The sequence below is a fragment of the Anomaloglossus baeobatrachus genome, chromosome 7 (assembly GCF_048569485.1).
Source record: "Anomaloglossus baeobatrachus isolate aAnoBae1 chromosome 7, aAnoBae1.hap1, whole genome shotgun sequence".
NCBI lineage: Eukaryota > Metazoa > Chordata > Amphibia > Anura > Aromobatidae > Anomaloglossus > Anomaloglossus baeobatrachus.
The window spans coordinates 6702802-6722835 of record NC_134359.1 but is presented as its reverse complement, the minus strand read 5'-3'; the positions used below and the strand labels follow the sequence as shown (position 1 = coordinate 6722835).

At 54.6% G+C, this 20034-nt stretch overlaps 1 protein-coding gene across 1 annotated transcript in view; it reads right to left on the bottom strand.

Annotated features, from left to right (window-relative positions):
- HEG1 (heart development protein with EGF like domains 1) overlaps positions 1-20034 on the bottom strand; it is a 28690-nt gene that overhangs the window by 8468 nt on the left and 188 nt on the right. Inside the window, exons 2-8 of the mRNA XM_075318721.1 lie at positions 16139-18274; positions 15948-16064; positions 13229-13351; positions 11531-11634; positions 11346-11404; positions 11067-11233; positions 2110-2244 (exon numbers count right to left, since the gene is read on the bottom strand). Of these exons, the coding sequence (XP_075174836.1) occupies positions 2110-2244; positions 11067-11233; positions 11346-11404; positions 11531-11634; positions 13229-13351; positions 15948-16064; positions 16139-18274 (2841 nt within the window). The remainder of the gene's footprint in view (positions 1-2109; positions 2245-11066; positions 11234-11345; positions 11405-11530; positions 11635-13228; positions 13352-15947; positions 16065-16138; positions 18275-20034) is intronic.

Below are 20034 nucleotides of genomic sequence, written 5' to 3'. Positions count from 1 at the left end.
CTGACCCAACCGAACAGCCCAAGACCCCCGCACAAGACCCACAGAGCACGGAATATCAGCGGCCCCTGACCCAACCGAACAGCCCAAGACCCCCGCACAAGACACCCACCCACACAAGACCCACAGAGCACGGAATATCAGCGGCCCCTGACCCAACCGAACAGCCCAAGACCCCCGCACAAGACCACAGAGCCCTTAATATCAGCGGCCCCTGACCCAACCGAACAGCCCAAGACCCCCGCACAAGACCCCCACACAAGACCCACAGAGCCCAGAATATCAGCGGCCCCTGACCCAACCGAACAGCCCAAGACCCCCGCACAAGACCCACAGAGCACGGAATATCAGCAGCCCCTGACCCAACCGACAGCCCAAGACCCCCGCACAAGACCCCCACACAACACCCACAGAGCCCGGAATATCAGCGGCCCCTGACCCAACCGAACAGCCCAAGACCCCCGCACAAGACACCCACCCACACAAGACCCACAGAGCACGGAATATCAGCGGCCCCTGACCCAACCGAACAGCCCAAGACCCCCGCACAAGACACCCACCCACACAAGACCCACAGAGCCCGGAATATCAGCGGCCCCTGACCCAACCGAACAGCCCAAGACCCCCGCACAAGACCCACAGAGCACGGAATATCAGCGGCCCCTGACCCAACCGAACAGCCCAAGACCCCCGCACAAGACCCACAGAGCACGGAATATCAGCGGCCACTGACCCAACCGAACAGCCCAAGACCCCCACACAAGACCCACAGAGCCCGGAATAGCAGCGGCCCCTGACCCAACCGAACAGCTCAAGACCCCCGCACAAGACCCCCACACAAGACCCACAGAGCCCGGAATATCAGCGGCCCCTGACCCAACCGAACAGCCCAAGACCCCCGCACAAGACCCACAGAGCACGGAATATCAGCGGCCCCTGACCCAACCGAACAGCCCAAGACCCCTGCACAAGACACCCACCCACACAAGACCCACAGAGCACGGAATATCAGCGGCCCCTGACCCAACCGAACAGCCCAAGACCCCCGTACAAGACCCCACACAAGACCCACAGAGAACGGAATATCAGCGGCCCCTGACCCAACCGAACAGCCCAAGACCCCCGCACAAGACCCCCACACAAGACCCACAGAGCCCGGAATATCAGCGGCCCCTGACCCAACCGAACAGCCCAAGACCCCCGCACAAGACCCCCACACAAGACCCACAGAGCCCGGAATATCAGCGGCCCCTGACCCAACCGAACAGCCCAAGACCCCCGCACAAGACACCCACCCACACAAGACCCACAGAGCCCGGAATATCAGCGGCCCCTGACCCAACCGAACAGCCCAAGACCCCCGCACAAGACCACAGAGCCCTTAATATCAGCGGCCCCTGACCCAACCGAACAGCCCAAGACCCCCGCACAAGACCCACAGAGCCCGGAATATCAGCGGCCCCTGACCCAACCGAACAGCCCAAGACCCCCGCACAAGACCCACAGAGCACGGAATATCAGCGGCCCCTGACCCAATTGAACAGCCCAAGACCCCCGCACAAGACCCACAGAGGCCTGAATATCAGCGGCCCCTGACCCATCCGAACAGCTCAAGACCCCCGCACAAGACCCCCACACAAGACCCACAGAGCACGGAATATCAGCGACCCCTGACCCAACCGAACAGCCGAAGACCCCCGCACAAGACCCACAGAGCCCTGAATATCAGCGGCCCCTGACCCAACCGAACAGCCCAAGACCCCCGCACAAGACCCACAGAGGCCTGAATATCAGCGGCCCCTGACCCAACCGAACAGCCCAAGACCCCCGCACAAGACCCACAGAGCCCGGAATAGCAGCGGCCCCTGACCCATCCGAACAGCTCAAGACCCCCGCACAAGACCCCCACACAAGACCCACAGAGCACGGAATATCAGCGGCCCCTGACCCAACCGAACAGCCGAAGACCCCCGCACAAGACCCACAGAGCCCTGAATATCAGCGGCCCCTGACCAAACCGTACAGCCCAAGACCCCCAAACTACACCCATAGAGCTCTGAACATACGGATGCGGGGGCTCAGGTTTTGGGGGCTCACGTTTTGGGGTCTCACCTCGACATGAATGGTCAGTTTTGCTGTATTTGAAGTATCCGGGTTTACATTGACAAAACGCTACCCCGGCGGGATCAGCGCAGGCGGCCGTGTCATTGTCACATCCGGGGTTCCTCACGTGACACAGGCTGAGCGCTGCAAAACACAGAAAGAGGTAAATATGTGTGGTATAAACCATACAGTGCACCACACCCCGTATATACCGTACAGTGCGCTACATCCCATATATACCGTACAGTGCGCCACACCCCGTATATACCGTACAGTGCGCTACATCCCATATATACCGTACAGTACGCCACACCCCGTATATACCGTACAGTGCGCTACATGCCATATATACCGTACAGTGCGCCACACCCCGTATATACCGTACAGTGCGCCACACCCCGTATATACCGTACAGTGCGCCACACCCCATATATACCGTACAGTGCGCCACACCCCGTATATACCGTACAGTGCGCTACATCCCATATATACCGTACAGTGCGCCACACCCCGTATATACCGTACAGTGCGCTACATCCCATATATACCGTACAGTGCGCCACACCCCGTATATACCGTACAGTGCGCTACATCCCATATATACCGTACAGTGCGCTACATCCCATATATACCGTACAGTGCGCTACATCCCATATATACCGTACAGTGCGCCACACCCCGTATATACCGTACAGTGCGCTACATCCCATATATACCGTACAGTGCGCCACACCCCGTATATACCGTACAGTGCACCACACCCCATATATACCGTACAGTGCGCTACATCCCATATATACCGTACAGTGCGCCACACCCCGTATATACCGTACAGTGCACCACACCCCGTATATACCGTACAGTGCACCACACCCCGTATATACCGTACAGTGCACCACACCCCGTATATACCGTACAGTGCGCTACATCCCATATATACCGTACAGTGCACCACACCCCGTATATGCCGTACAGTGCACCACACCCCATATATACGTACAGTGCACCACACCCCATATATACCGTACAGTGCGCCACACCCCATATATACCGTACAGTGCACCACACCCCATATATACGTACAGTGCACCACACCCCATATATACTGTACAGTGCACCACACCCCATATATACCGTACAGTGCACCACACCCCGTATATACCGTACAGTGCGCTACATCCCATATATACCGTACAGTGCACCACACCCCATATATACCGTACAGTGCACCACACCCCATATATACCGTACAGTGCACCACACCCCATATATACCGTACAGTGCACCACACCCCATATATACCGTACAGTGCACCACACCCCATATATACCGCACAGTGCACCACACCCCATATATACCGTACAGTGCACCACACCCCATATATACGTACAGTGTACCACACCCCATATATACTGTACAGTGCACCACACCCCGTATATACCGTACAGTGCACCACACCCCATATATACCGTACAGTGCACCACACCCCATATATACCGTACAGTGCGCCACACCCCATATATACCGTACAGTGCACCACACCCCATATATACCGTACAGTGCACCACACCCCATATATACCGTACAGTGCACCACACCCCGTATATACCGTACAGTGCACCACACCCCATATATACGTACAGTGCACCACACCCCATATATACCGTACAGTGCACCACACCCCATATATACCGTACAGTGCACCACACCCCATATATACCGTACAGTGCACCACACCCCATATATACCGTACAGTGCACCACACCCCATATATACCGTACAGTGCACCACACCCCATATATACCGTACAGTGCACCACACCCCGTATATACCGCACAGTGCATCACACCCCATATATACCGTACAGTGCACCACACCCTGTATATACCGTACAGTGCACCACACCCCATATATACCGTACAGTGCACCACACCCCATATATACCGTACAGTGCACCACACCCCATATATACTGTACAGTGCACCACACCCCATATATACCGTACAGTGCACCACACCCCGTATATACCGCACAGTGCACCACACCCCATATATACTGTACAGTGCACCACACCCCATATATACCGCACAGTGCACCACACCCCATATATACCGTACAGTGCGCCACACCCCATATATACCGTACAGTGCACCACACCCCATATATACGTACAGTGCACCACACCCCATATATACCGTACAGTGCACCACACCCCGTATATACCGTACAGTGCACCACACCCCGTATATACCGCACAGTGCACCACACCCCATATATACCGTACAGTGCACCACACCCCATATATACCGTACAGTGCACCACACCCCGTATATACCGTACAGTGCACCACACCCCATATATACTGTACAGTGCACCACACCCCATATATACCGTACAGTGCACCACACCCCATATATACTGTACAGTGCACCACACCCCATATATACCGCACAGTGCACCACACCCCATATATACCGTACAGTGCACCACACCCCGTATATACCGTACAGTGCACCACACCCCATATATACCGTACAGTGCACCACACCCCGTATATACCGTACAGTGCACCACACCCCATATATACCGTACAGTGCACCACACCCCATATATACCGTACAGTGCACCACACCCCATATATACCGTACAGTGCACCACACCCCGTATATACCGTACAGTGCACCACACCCCATATATACGTACAGTGCACCACACCCCATATATACTGTACAGTGCACCACACCCCATATATACCGTACAGTGCACCACACCCCATATATACCGTACAGTGCACCACACCCCATATATACCGTACAGTGCACCACACCCTGTATATACCGTACAGTGCACCACACCCCGTATATACCGTACAGTGCACCACACCCCATATATACCGTACAGTGCACCACACCCCATATATACCGTACAGTGCACCACACCCCATATATACCGTACAGTGCACCACACCCCGTATATACGTACAGTGCACCACACCCCATATATACCGTACAGTGCACCACACCCCGTATATACGTACAGTGCACCACACCCCATATATACCGTACAGTGCACCACACCCCGTATATACCGTACAGTGCACCACACCCCATATATACGTACAGTGCACCACACCCCATATATACTGTACAGTGCACCACACCCCATATATACCGTACAGTGCACCACACCCCATATATACCGTACAGTGCACCACACCCCATATATACTGTACAGTGCACCACACCCCATATATACTGTACAGTGCACCACACCCCATATATACCGTACAGTGCACCACACCCCGTATATACCGCACAGTGCATCACACCCCATATATACCGTACAGTGCACCACACCCTGTATATACCATACAGTGCACCACACCCCATATATACCGTACAGTGCACCACACCCCATATATACCGTACAGTGCACCACACCCCATATATACTGTACAGTGCACCACACCCCATATATACCGTACAGTGCACCACACCCCATATATACCGTACAGTGCACCACACCCCGTATATACCGCACAGTGCACCACACCCCATATATACTGTACAGTGCACCACACCCCATATATACCGCACAGTGCACCACACCCCATATATACCGTACAGTGCACCACACCCCATATATACTGTGAGGACATAGGGATATATTCTGAGCTATAAGGGGTGCTTCACACACAGCGAGCTCGCTGCCGAGATCGCTGCTGAGTCACGTTTTTTGTGACGCAGCAGTGACCTCATTAGCGATCTCGCTGTGTGTGACACTGAGCAGTGACCTGGCCCCTGCTGTGAGATCGCTGCTCGTTACACACAGCCCTGGTTCGTTTTCTTCAAAGCCGCTCTCCCGCTGTGACGCACAGATCGCTGTGTGTGACAGCGAGAGAGCGACAAATGAAGCGAGCAGGGAGCAGGAGCCAGCGTCTGACAGCTGAGGTAAGCTGTATCCAAGATAAACATCGGGTAACCAAGGTGGTTACCCGATATTTACCTTAGTTACCAGCCTCTGCAGCTCTCACGCTGCCTGTGCTGCCGGCTCCGGCTCTCTGCACGTGTAGCTGCTGTACACATCGGGTTAATTAACCCGATGTGTACAGCAGCTAGGAGAGCAAGGAGCCAGCGCTAAGCAGTGTGCGCGGCTCCCTGCTCTCTGCACATGTAGCTGCATTACACATCGGGTTAATTAACCCGATGTGTACTGTAGCTAGGAGAGCAAGGAGCCAGCGCTCAGTGTGCGCAGCTCCCTGCTCCCTGCTCACACTGGTAACTAATGTAAACATCGGGTAACCATACCCGATGTTTACCTTAGTTACCAGTCTCCGCAGCTTCCAGACGGCGGCTCCGTGCAAGCGCAGCGTCGCTTGCACGTCGCTGCTGGCTGGGGGCTGTTCACTGGTCGCTGGTGAGATCTGCCTGTTTGACAGCTCACCAGCGACCATGTAGCGATGCAGCAGCGATCCTGACCAGGTCAGATCGCTGGTCGGATCGCTGCTGCATCGCTAAGTGTGAAGGTACCCTAAGCCATATTCCTATAGCTGCCATCTTGTCAAGCTTCAATCAGAATGCTAATGAACCTGAGGAACCTGCTGTTTAGCAGTGGCTGGAGCAGAAGACAATCCCCTATGATATGGAAATTAGCTGAGCTGTTAAGCTGGGTGTACACACTGCAACATCTCAAACGTCATCGCTGTAAGGTCACCGGTTTTGTGACGCAATAGCGATGTTGTTTGCGATGTTGCAGTGTGTGAAACCTATCAGCGACCCGGCCCCCGCTGTGAAGTTGTAATCGTTACAAATCGTTCAGGACCATTCCTAGGTCCTTTGTTTCCCGCTGTGCAGCATGAAGTTTCAGTGTGTGAAGACTTTGCAGTGACTTTGTTAGCAACTTCCCTTTCAAAAAGCTGCTTATCAACGTCCCCAACAACCAGCGAGGTCGCTCTGCAGGTCCGGATCGCTGTTGCGTTGTTGGCCAGGTTTGCCTGTTTGACTGCTCACCAGCGACTCACCAGAGACTCACCAGAGACTCACCAGCGACTCACCAGAGACTCACCAGCGACTCACCAGCGACTCACCAGAGACTCACCAGAGACTCACCAGCGACTCACCAGAGACTCACCAGAGACTCACCAGAGACTCACCAGCAACTCACCAGAGACTCACCAGCAACTCACCAGCGACTCACCAGCGACTCACCAGAGACTCACCAGCGACTCACCAGAGACTCACCAGCGACTCACCAGAGACTCACCAGCGACTCACCAGAGACTCACCAGCGACTCACCAGAGACTCACCAGCGACTCACCAGAGACTCACCAGCGACTCACCAGAGACTCACCAGAGACTCACCAGCGACTCACCAGAGACTCACCAGCGACTCACCAGAGACTCACCAGCGACTCACCAGAGACTCACCAGCGACTCACCAGAGACTCACCAGCGACTCACCAGAGACTCACCAGCAACTCACCAGAGACTCACCAGCGACTCACCAGAGACTCACCAGCGACTCACCAGAGACTCACCAGCAACTCACCAGAGACTCACCAGCGACTCACCAGAGACTTAGGAAGGTCGCTGTTACGTCACAAAACCGGTGACGTGACAGCGATGTCCTTTGCGATGTTGCAGTGTGTAAACCCAGCTTTAGACCTGGAAAACAACAAAAGGGAAGGAAGGCCCCCCTCGGTGACACCGTGGAAGATGTTCCTACCTAATTAACAGGCAGCCTGTACTTCTAGAGAGACCGGCTCCAGGAATAAATGTTCAATATTTCGTGAGCCGTGCTTCCTATAAATATGTCAAGCAGAAATCTGGCATCAGGGCATGCTGACGAGTCCAGCACATATTCTATATAGGTGTGGGGCCTTTGGAGGTATCCCAAACTTGATATTGGGCAGTAGGGGACCAGCAGACCAGCCATGTGTCCTATCATTGTGAAAGTAATATCAGAACTGTGAAAATGAGAGCATTGTCGTCTGCCTACGACGTTCCCAGGCAAAGTTATGGCCAATATTCACTTTGGGATATTATTTTAGAGTCAAGACAGGGTTGGGGAAGTGCACCCCTGCGAGGTCACCAGGTGGGAGGGGACATGGATTGTAGCCAGTTTGATAAACCCAGTTCAGCCATTTTTAGCTCGTCTTTCTTCGGGGGTCTGTGTCTGAGAACACATGTGAGGAAGTCCCTGGAACCCTGGTCGAACAGCGCCCCCCTGTGGCCAGACGCATAAGGTAACTGCATGTTCTGCCTCTGTTTGTAACTATACCTTATTTGTAGATGTACTCTGACATATGTATATTCTGTAGATTCCCTATTGTATATATTGTAGTTCTAGTGTGGCTTAGGCCGATTAAATTATATAATTAATCTTGGGCTGTTCTGTTATCTCGATCTTGAATCCCACGTCTGTGTGTTCGGCTAATAGTTACCGTAAATCGGTTGGTGGCAGCGAATTGTGCCAAAGATCATTGTGGGGAGGCCAGTGAGATTCGGGGAGATTTTATATATTCCGCCCGCGGAGGTCGGGGGAATATATACCCTACTCTCACCGGGGACCCTTCAATCATCGGCACAGGAGAATAGCGGCCTCCTGGCTTATTGTCGGGCAATTCCATAATTGGCCTGACTATAAGAGGGGCGCTAGAGATCGCGTCACGTGCTCTGTCTGTCGGCAGGGTGGTGGAAAGGGGGGCTGTAGCTTCCGCTTCCTACCCCCCTGTTCGTGACATATACCATACAGTGCACCACACTCCGTATATACTGTACATTGCACCACACCCCGTATATACCATACAGTGCACCACACCACGTATATACCTTACAGTGCACCACACCCCATATATACCGTACAGTGCACCACACCCCATATATATCGTACAGTGCACCACACCCCATATATATCGTACAGTGCACCACACCCCATATATACCGTACAGTGCGCCACACCCTGTATATACCACACAGAGCCTCCTGCGCTGTATATACTATACAGAGCACCACACCCCGTATATGCCGTACAGTGCACCACACCCTGTATATACCGTACAGTGCACCACACCCTGTATATACCGTACGGTGCACCACACCCCATATATACTGTACAGTGCACCACACCCTGTATATACCGTAGAGTACACCACACCCTGTATATACCGCACAGTGCACCACACCTCGCATATACCGTACAGTGCACCACACCCCATATATATCGCACAGTGCACCACACCCCGTATATACCATACAGTGCACCACACCCCACATATACCGTACAGTGCACCACACACCATATATACCGTACAGTGCACCACACCCGATATATACCGTACAGTGCACCACACCCCATATATACCGTATAGTGCACCACACCCTGTATATACCATACAGTGCACCACACTCCGCATATACCATACAGTGCACCACACCCCATATATACCGTACAGTGCACCACACCCCATATATACCGTACAGTGCACCACACCCGATATATACCGTACAGTGCACCACACCCCATATATACCGTACAGTGCACCACACCCTGTATATACCGCACAGTGCACCACACCCCATATATACCGCACAGTGCACCACACCCCATATATACCGTACAGTGCACCACACCCCATATATACCGCACAGTGCACCACACCCCATATATACCGTACAGTGCACCACACCCCATATATACCGTACAGTGCACCACACCCCATATATACCGCACAGTGCACCACACTCCATATATACCGTACAGTGCACCACACCCTGTATATACCGTACAGTGCACCACACCCCATATATACCGCACAGTGCACCACACCCCATATATACCGTACAGTGCACCACACCCCATATATACCGCACAGTGCACCACACCCCATATATACCGTACAGTGCACCACACCCCATATATACCGTACAGTGCACCACACCCGATATATACCGTACAGTGCACCACACCCCATATATACCGTACAGTGCACCACACCCTGTATATACCGTACAGTGCACCACACCCCATATATACCGCACAGTGCACCACACCCCATATATACCGTACAGTGCACCACACCCCATATATACCGTACAGTGCACCACACCCCATATATACCGCACAGTGCACCACACCCCATATATACCGTACAGTGCACCACACCCCGTATATGCCGTACAGTGCATCACACCCCATATATACCGTACAGTGCACCACACCCCGTATATGCCGTACAGTGCATCACACCCCATATATACCGTACAGTGCACCACACCCTGTATATACCGTACAGTGCACCACACCCCATATATACCGTACAGTGCACCACACCCGATATATACCGTACAGTGCACCACACCCCATATATACCGTACAGTGCACCACACCCTGTATATACCGCACAGTGCACCACACCCCATATATACCGCACAGTGCACCACACCCCATATATACCGTACAGTGCACCACACCCCATATATACCGCACAGTGCACCACACCCCATATATACCGTACAGTGCACCACACCCCATATATACCGTACAGTGCACCACACCCCATATATACCGTACAGTGCACCACACCCCATATATACCGCACAGTGCACCACACCCCATATATACCGTACAGTGCACCACACCCCGTATATGCCGTACAGTGCATCACACCCCATATATACCGTACAGTGCACCACACCCCGTATATGCCGTACAGTGCATCACACCCCATATATACCGTACAGTGCACCACACCCTGTATATACCGTACAGTGCACCACACCCCATATATACCGTACAGTGCACCACACCCCGTATATACCGCACAGTGCACCACACCCTGTATATACCGTACAGAGCCTCCCGCGCTGTATATACTGTAGAGAGCACCACACCCCGCGCTGTATATACCGTATAATGCGGCACACCTCACGCTGCACACTCCGCCATTACACATACATAACATTACCCCGTATACGGTGCTGGAGGTGCAGTACCAGCTGGCAGGAGCGCGGCGGCGGCGAGGCCTCGCACACTTTGGCGTAGCTCTGCAGGCCGCGCAGGAGATCGAACATGGTCACGTTTGACTCCAGAGAGAAAATGTTCTGCAGGAAGAAGTCGTTCCGAGCGGCGAGACTGCAAAGGAGAAGATGACGTCATGTACAGGCGCTCCCAGAATCCTCCGCTGCCGGCGATACCGTGTGACCTCATCACTGGCCGTATGACATCATCGGCCCGGGCTGCTTACCTGTCACTGGTGACCGTGGACTGGTAATAACCGGAAATGGCGGAGAATGAAGAATTCAGCTGCAATTACAGATGACAGTCAGCGCCCCCAATAGTCAGGATTAACCCCCTGCCGTCTGGAAAATTGATAAGCCCCTCCCCCACAGATAGTGACCACACCCCCAGCATGGCCGCCCATGTACTCACTATTCGCACTATGTCTTCTTTGATCTGATGTAATCCGCTGTCTTTCACGTCCGCGCCGCCGAGAAAGTTCCAGGGGATCTCCACATGTCCGAGAAACGTCCTCACTGCAGAATATCGGGGCGACACATAGATAAGGGGGCGCAGCATTCACTGCAGTCACAGCCGGAGCTGCATTCACTGCAGTCACAGCCGGAGCTGCATTCATTGCCGGAGCTGCATTCTCTCCAGTCACGGCCGGAGCTGCATTCTCTCCAGTCACAGCCGGAGCTGCATTCTCTCCAGTCACAGCCGGAGCTGCATTCTCTCCAGTCACAGCCGGAGCTGCATTCTCTCCAGTCACAACCGGAGCTGCATTCTCTCCAGTCACAACCGGAGCTGCATTCTCTCCAGTCACAGCCGGAGCTGCATTCTCTAAAGTCACAGCCGGAGCTGCATTCTTTCCAGTCACAGCTGCATGCTCTCCAGCGACAGCCGAAGCAGCATTTTCTCCAGTTAGAGCCGGAGCTGTATTCTCTCAAATCACAACCACTGCTGCACTCATTCCAGCGACAGCCGAAGCAGCATTTTCTCCAGTCACAGCCGGAGCTGCATTCTCTCCAGTCATAGCTGGAGCTGCATTCTCTCCAGTCACAGCCGGAGCTGCATTCTCTCCAGTCACAGCCGGAGCTGCATTCTCTCCAGTCACAGCCGGAGCTGCATTCTCTCCAGTCACAGCCGGAGCTGCATTCTCTCCAGTCACAGCTGGAGCTGCATTCTCTCCAGTCACAGCTGGAGCTGCATTCTCTCCAGTCACAGCTGGAGCTGCATTCTCTCCAGTCACAGCTGCAGCTGCATTCTCTCCAGTCACAGCTCTCCAGTCACAGCCGGAGCTGCATTCTCTCCAGTCACAGCTGGAGCTGCATTCTCTCCAGTCACAGCTGGAGCTGCATTCTCTCCAGTCACAGCTGCAGCTGCATTCTCTCCAGTCACAGCCGGAGCTGCATTCTCTCCAGTCACAGCCGGAGCTGCATTCTCTCCAGTCACAGCTGGAGCTGCATTCTCTCCAGTCACAGCTGGAGCTGCATTCTCTCCAGTCACAGCTGCAGCTGCATTCTCTCCAGTCACAGCCGGAGCTGCATTCTCTCCAGTCACAGCTGGAGCTGCATTCTCTCCAGTCAAAGCTGGAGCTGCATTCTCTCCAGTCACAGCTGGAACTGCATTCTCTCCAGTCACAGCTGGAGCTGTATTCTCTCCAGTCACAGCCAGAGCTGCATTCTCTCCAGTCACAGCCGGAGCTGCATTCTCTCCAGTCACAGCTGGAGCTGTATTCTCTCCAGTCACAGCCAGAGCTGCATTGCCTCTAGCTGTTCTTAACCCCATTGCACGCTGGAGCATTGCATTGTGGGATACATAGTGAGGTGGAAACACCACTATCACAATGCGTCAGCTTTCAGACCAATGAACGCAGCTCTGGATGTGACAGCAGTGCAAACATGGCGTTCTTTTCCTATTTAGACAATATTTTTAGATCACTGCTTGCTGTCAATGAATGAAAACATTCTTGTTTTCTTCCAGTAGCTATGAAGCCCCCCTTGTGCAGGAGGTACAGTGTATCAGTGCAGTACGATGGACAGCCCGGGCCTTGGACCGGTGCTACGATGGCGGCCGGTTGCTCCACCCGTCCTCCACATCATCTCACAGGAGGTTGTCACCACTCACCGAGAACACAGCCGGCGCCCTTCTCCAGGAGGTAGCCCAGCGGGCACTGGCAGCGGAAGGAACCCCTGGAATTGAGGCACGTGCTCAGTGCCGGGCAGGGGCTGGAGAGACATTCATCCACATCTGAAAGAGAGCAGACAGTGAGGCCATTATCACCTATGTGGGGTCTCTGCACGCTCAGGACAGTGAGGCCATTATCACCTATGTGGGGTCTCTGCACGCTCAGGACAGTGAGGCCATTATCACCTATGTGGGGTCTCTGCACGCTCAGGACAGTGAGGCCATTATCACCTATGTGGGGTCTCTGCACGCTCAGGACAGTGAGGCCATTATCACCTATGTGGGGTCTCTGCACGCTCAGGACAGTGAGGCCATTATCACCTATGTGGGGTCTCTGCACGCTCAGGACAGTGAGGCCATTAACAACTATGTGGGGTCTCTGCACGCTCATGACAGTGAGGCCATTATCACCTATGTGGGGTCTCTGCACGCTCGGGACAGTGAGGCCATTATCACCTATGTGGGGTCTCTGCACGCTCAGGATAGTGAGGCCATTATCAACTATGTGGGGTCTCTGCACGCTCAGGATAGTGAGGCCATTATCAACTATGTGGGGTCTCTGCACGCTCAGGACAGTGAGGCCATTATCACCTATGTGGGGTCTCTGCACGCTCAGGACAGTGAGGCCATTATCACCTATGTGGGGTCTCTGCACGCTCAGGACAGTGAGGCCATTATCACCTATGTGGGGTCTCTGCACGCTCAGGACAGTGAGGCCATTAACAACTATGTGGGGTCTCTGCACGCTCAGGACAGTGAGGCCATTATCACCTATGTGGGGTCTCTGCACGCTCAGGACAGTGAGGCCATTATCACCTATGTGGGGTCTCTGCACGCTCAGGACAGTGAGGCCATTATCACCTATGTGGGGTCTCTGCACGCTCAGGACAGTGAGGCCATTATCACCTATGTGGGGTCTCTGCACGCTCAGGACAGTGAGGCCATTAACAACTATGTGGGGTCTCTGCACGCTCAGGACAGTGAGGCCATTATCACCTATGTGGGGTCTCTGCACGCTCAGGACAGTGAGGCCATTATCACCTATGTGGGGTCTCTGCACGCTCAGGACAGTGAGGCCATTATCACCTATGTGGGGTCTCTGCACGCTCAGGACAGTGAGGTCATTATCACCTATGTGGGGTCTCTGCACGCTCAGGACAGTGAGGCCATTAACAACTATGTGGGGTCTCTGCACGCTCATGACAGTGAGGCCATTATCACCTATGTGGGGTCTCTGCACGCTCAGGATAGTGAGGCCATTATCAACTATGTGGGGTCTCTGCACGCTCAGGACAGTGAGGCCATTATCACCTATGTGGGGTCTCTGCACGCTCAGGACAGTGAGGCCATTATCACCTATGTGGGGTCTCTGCACGCTCAGGACAGTGAGGCCATTATCACCTATGTGGGGTCTCTGCACGCTCAGGACAGTGAGGCCATTATCACCTATGTGGGGTGTTGTGAATGTCAGTTATGCTTTGGCTGCTGGGAGGCTCCCTCTTGTGGCCAGGAATGGTTGGACATGGACCAGGTGTGTTGTGCAATGGGCGTTTCCATTGCTAACTCTCTGCTTATTTAAATCCTGGTCTGATAGCAGGCTATGCCGGATGTCAGTTGTTCTTTGTTCACCAGCCTGCTTCATTCTGCTCCAGACCACATCTACCCCAGATAAGTGCTTTGCTCTTTATTTGTTGTTTGGTTCTTTTACTCTTATCTGAGTTTGTCATTTGCTGTGGTTGTTTTCAGCTTATTTGCATGCAGGGATCTTCCCTCGCAGTTGCTTAGCTGGGAAACTCCCTGCAGTTATGTTTGGAGTATTGCTCCTATAAGTCCATTTGTTTGTGGCTTTTTGAATTTGTAATGATTCTTGTTTTCTGTTCATTGGTATGACAAGAGCGCCTGGTATAGGGCGGAGTGCAGATCGTGCGATCTGAGGGCTTTTTGTACTATCAGGAATTTGGAATTTTGCAGGGTTTTTCTCTGGCCACCATCAGCCCCTTTCCTATTTTAGTCAGTGGGGGCCTCACCTTTTGCTAATCCTATCATCTACCTGTGTATTGTGTTTTCCTATATCACCGCAGTCTTTGAATGTGGGGGGCTTGCTATTCTTGTCTATTTTCTGAGGCAGAGAGTTATTCATCTTTCCTACCTTTAGGAAAGCTAGTTCTCCGGCTGGGTTCGCGGTGCACAGGATGTTAGTTCACCCCTCGGCTACTTCTAGTGTTGATGGTTAGTAAGGGGATGGCGGCCAGATTAGTTGCCAATGCTCTTGTCACCTTTTACCAATGAGTTATGATGGTCTTCCATGGTTCCGGATCATAACAGTGGGGTCTCTACACGCTCAGGACAGTGAGGCCATTATCACCTATGTGGGGTCTCTGCACGCTCGGGACAGTGAGGCCATTATCACCTATGTGGGGTCTCTGCATGCTCGGGACAATGAGGCCATTATCAACTATGTGGGGTCTCTGCACGCTCGCAGTGATTTCGTGTATCATCACCTTTCATCATGGTCAGTGGAGTTAGAGGGGTTTTACAAAATTAGAAAAATATGTCTGACGGTCCCGTCCCCTCCACAGGCCGTGCAGCGGCTCCAGACACATCACCACAGTTTCCTAACCCTCCTCCCTGCTGGGCTCCCATTGTTCACACTCCTCACCTGTGGTGCAGAGATTATCGCTCCACCCGGCCGGACAGTCACATCTGAAGCCCCTCAGATCGCTGCTCTCCACACACAGACCCGCATTGTGACAAGGACCGGAGGCACAGAGACTAGCTGCAAAGACGGAAAAGGGTTACCAAGTGATATGAGGCGTACAGAACATGCAAATGGTGCAGCAATCATCTCACCTCCAGCGGGGGGAGTCAGAGGCAGCGGAGTCCCGGTGGTAGCATCCCTGGGAGGAGTCCCGGTGGGAGTGTTCTTGGGAGGAGTCCCGGTGGGAGTGTTCTTGGGAGGAGTCCCGGTGGGAGTGTTCTTGGGAGGAGTCCCGGTGGGAGTGTTCTTGGGAGGAGTCCCGGTGGGAGTGTTCTTGGGAGGAGTCCCGGTGGGAGTGTTCTTGGGAGGAGTCCGGGTGGGAGTGTTCTTGGGAAAGGTCCCGGTGGCAGCGTCCCTGGGATAAGTCCCGGTGGCAGTGTCCCTTGGAGGAGTCCTGGTGGCAACGTCCCTTGGAGGAGTCCTGGTGGCAATGTCCCTGGAAGAAGTCCCGGTAGGAGCGTTCACGGGAGGAGTCCTGGTGGCAGCGTTCACGGGAGAAGTCCTGGTGGCAGTGTCCCTGGAAGAAGTCCCGGTAGAAGCGTTCACGGGAGAAGTCCCGGAGGTAGCGTTTCTGGGAGGAGTCCCTGTGGGAGCGTTTCTGGGAAGAGTTTCGGTGGCTGTGTTACTGGGAGGACTCCTGGAAGCAGTAATCATGGGAGGAGTCCCGGTGTTAGTGTTTCTGGGAGGAGTCCCGGCAGTGGCGTTTCTGGGAGGAGTCCCGGCAGTGGCGTTTCTGGGAGGAGTCCCGGCAGTGGCGTTTCTGGGAGGAGTCCCGGCAGTGGCGTTTCTGGGAGGAGTCCCGGCAGTGGCGTTTCTGGGAGGAGTCCCGGCAGTGGCGTTTCTGGGAGGAGTCCCGGCAGTAGCGTTTCTGGGAGGAGTCCCAGCAGTAGAGTTTCTGGGAGGAGTCCCAGCAGTAGCGTTTCTGGGAGGTGTCCCGGCAGTAGCGTTTCTGGGAGGAGTCCCAGCAGTAGCGTTTCTGGGAGGTGTCCCGGCAGTAGCGTTTCTGGGAGGAGTCCCAGCAGTAGCGTTTCTGGGAGGAGTCCTGGTGGGAGAATTCATTGGTGGTGTTGTGGTGGGAGGTGTTGGTACAGTGGTGGAGGAATACCTCCCTGCATATGTAGTGCTCCGTGGAGGAGGGTAAGGAATGGTCTCTTTGCCCTTTGTACTGACTGTGGTTTTTGTTCCTGGTGCCTCAGTGCTAGGATGTGTTTTGGGAGTCTGGGTTGATACCTCCTGATCAGTGGTGGTCAGAGTTGAGCGCCCAGCCTCCGTTGACATCTTCTGTGTAGCGTCCTGCTGGGATGGAGTTGGTGGGATGTTGGGGGATGTGGTGGCAGATGAAGCATTTCTTCTGGTTTGTGTTGGGGTCCCCATGAGATGAGTTCTCACCGTGACCCCCTGCGTCCTCTCTGAGGACATCACTTCTGTTCCTGTCGTTATTGGTGTCACTGTCGTGGTGACATCTCGTGTCGTCACATCATTTGACCTCCTCTCCGTGACCACTTGTGGGGTCTCTGGACTGACGGCCATGGAATATTTAGCAGTGGACATTTCATTACTTGTCGATACAGAGGACAAGGGGGTCTTCTCTGGTCCTAGTGCGGAGTGTGTGTGGAGAGATGGCGGCAGTGATGTGGATGGCGCCGGTGACCCTGGGGTGGAGGACATGGTGGTGGAGAGGTGAAGGGTCTCGGTGGTGCTGGGGGGTGATGATGAGCTCAGTGACACTCCTCTGGGAGGTGATGAAGCCGCCGCCCTGGTGGCAGCTGATGGCAGCACAGATGAGGATAACCACAGATCAATGGACGAGTTGTTGGCGGTGACCCCCGGAGTCTTGGGGCGGCTCCCTGTATCGGGGATCCTGGTTATTGGGATGGTGGAATTGGCTGCATGGTGAGATGTGGTGGATGTGTCTGTGGTCACCACATATGATGGGGTTTGCAGCGGGTCCCGGCCTGGCACCGAGGCGGCAGTCTGCACGGACGTGTTCCTCTCTGCGGAGTTCCCATCCCCCCACACGCTACTCCTCGACAAGGCTGTGGTGATGTTCCATGTGTCAGAAGTAGATGTACTGGGGATTTTGGTGATATCGCGCGTCCTGTTATCATTGGTGATGGATAACAGGGTCCGGTCGCCCACTCGGGTGCTGGACATGTATGTGGTGTCCATGTGCGGCGTCCTCTTATTCAGGTGTCGCTGAGTCGCAGATTTATGGCCGATTCCAGCAGCTGAAAGAAAAAAAACACTCTGGGAATCAAATTCTTGTGGCTCGGCCGTCACATGCGGCTGGGTCCCCAGAAGAGGCGGTATGGCCGATCATATACATGGGGCTGGGTCCCCAGAAGAGGCGGTATGGCTGATCATATACATGGGGCTGAGTCCCCGGGAGAGGCGGTATGGCCGATCATATACATGGGGCTGGGTCCCCGGGAGAGACGGTATGGCCGATCATATACATGGGGCTGGGTCCCCAGAAGAGGCGGTATGGCTGATCATATACATGGGGCTGGGTCCCCGGGAGAGGCGGTATGGCCGATCATATACATGGGGCTGGGTCCCCAGAAGAGGCGGTATGGCTGATCATATACATGGGGCTGGGTCCCCGGGAGAGGCGGTATGGCCGATCATATACATGGGGCTGGGTCCCCGGGAGAGGCGGTATGGCCGATCATATACATGGGGCTGGGTCCCCGGGAGAGGCGGTATGGCCGATCATATACATGGGGCTGAGTCCCCGGGAGAGGCGGTATGGCCGATCATATACATGGGGCTGGGTCCCCAGAAGAGGTGGTATGGCCGATCATATACATGGGGCTGGGTCCCCGGGAGAGGCGGTATGGCCGATCATGTACATGGGGCAGGGTCCCCAGGAGAGGCGGTATCACCGATCATATACATGGGTCTGGGTCCGCGGGAGAGGCGGTATGGCCGATCATATACATGGGGCTGGGTCCCCGGGAGAGGCGGTATGGCCGATCATATACATGGGGCTGGGTCCCCAGGAGAGGCGGTATCACCGATCATATACATGGGTCTGGGTCCGCGGGAGAGGCGGTATGGCCGATCATATACATGGGGCTGGGTCCCCGGGAGAGGCGGTATGGCCGATCATGTACATGGGGCTGGGTCCCCAGGAGAGGCGGTATCACCGATCATATACATGGGTCTGGGTCCGCGGGAGAGGCGGTATGGCCGATCATATACATGGGGCTGGGTCCCCGGGAGAGGCGGTATGGCCGATCATATACATGGGTCTGGGTCCGCGGGAGAGGCGGTATGGCCGATCATATACATGGGGCTGGGTCCCCGGGAGAGGCGGTATGGCCGATCATATACATGGGGCTGGGTCCCCGGGAGAGGCGGTATCACCGATCATATACATGGGGCTGGGTCCCCGGGAGAGGCGGTATCACCGATCATATACATGGGGCTGGGTCCGCGGGAGAGGCGGTATGGCCGATCATATACATGGGGCTGGGTCCCCGGGAGAGGTGGTATGGCCGATCATATACATGGGTCTGGGTCCGCGGGAGAGGCGGTATGGCCGATCATATACATGCGGCTGGGTCCCTTGGAGAGGCGGTATGGCCGATCATATACATGGGTCTGGGTCCCCAGGAGAGGCGGTATGGCCGATCATATACATGGGGCTGAGTCCCCAGGAGAGGCGGTATCACCGATCATATACATGGGGCTGGGTCCCCAGGAGAGGCGGTATGGCCGATCATATACATGCGGCTGGGTCCCCAGGAGAGGCGGTATGGCCGATCATATACATGGGGCTGAGTCCCCAGGAGAGGCGGTATCACCGATCATATACATGGGGCTGGGTCCCCGGGAGAGGCGGTATCACCGATCATATACATGGGGCTGGGTCCGCGGGAGAGGCGGTATGGCCGATCATATACATGGGGCTGGGTCCCCGGGAGAGGTGGTATGGCCGATCATATACATGGGTCTGGGTCCGCGGGAGAGGCGGTATGGCCGA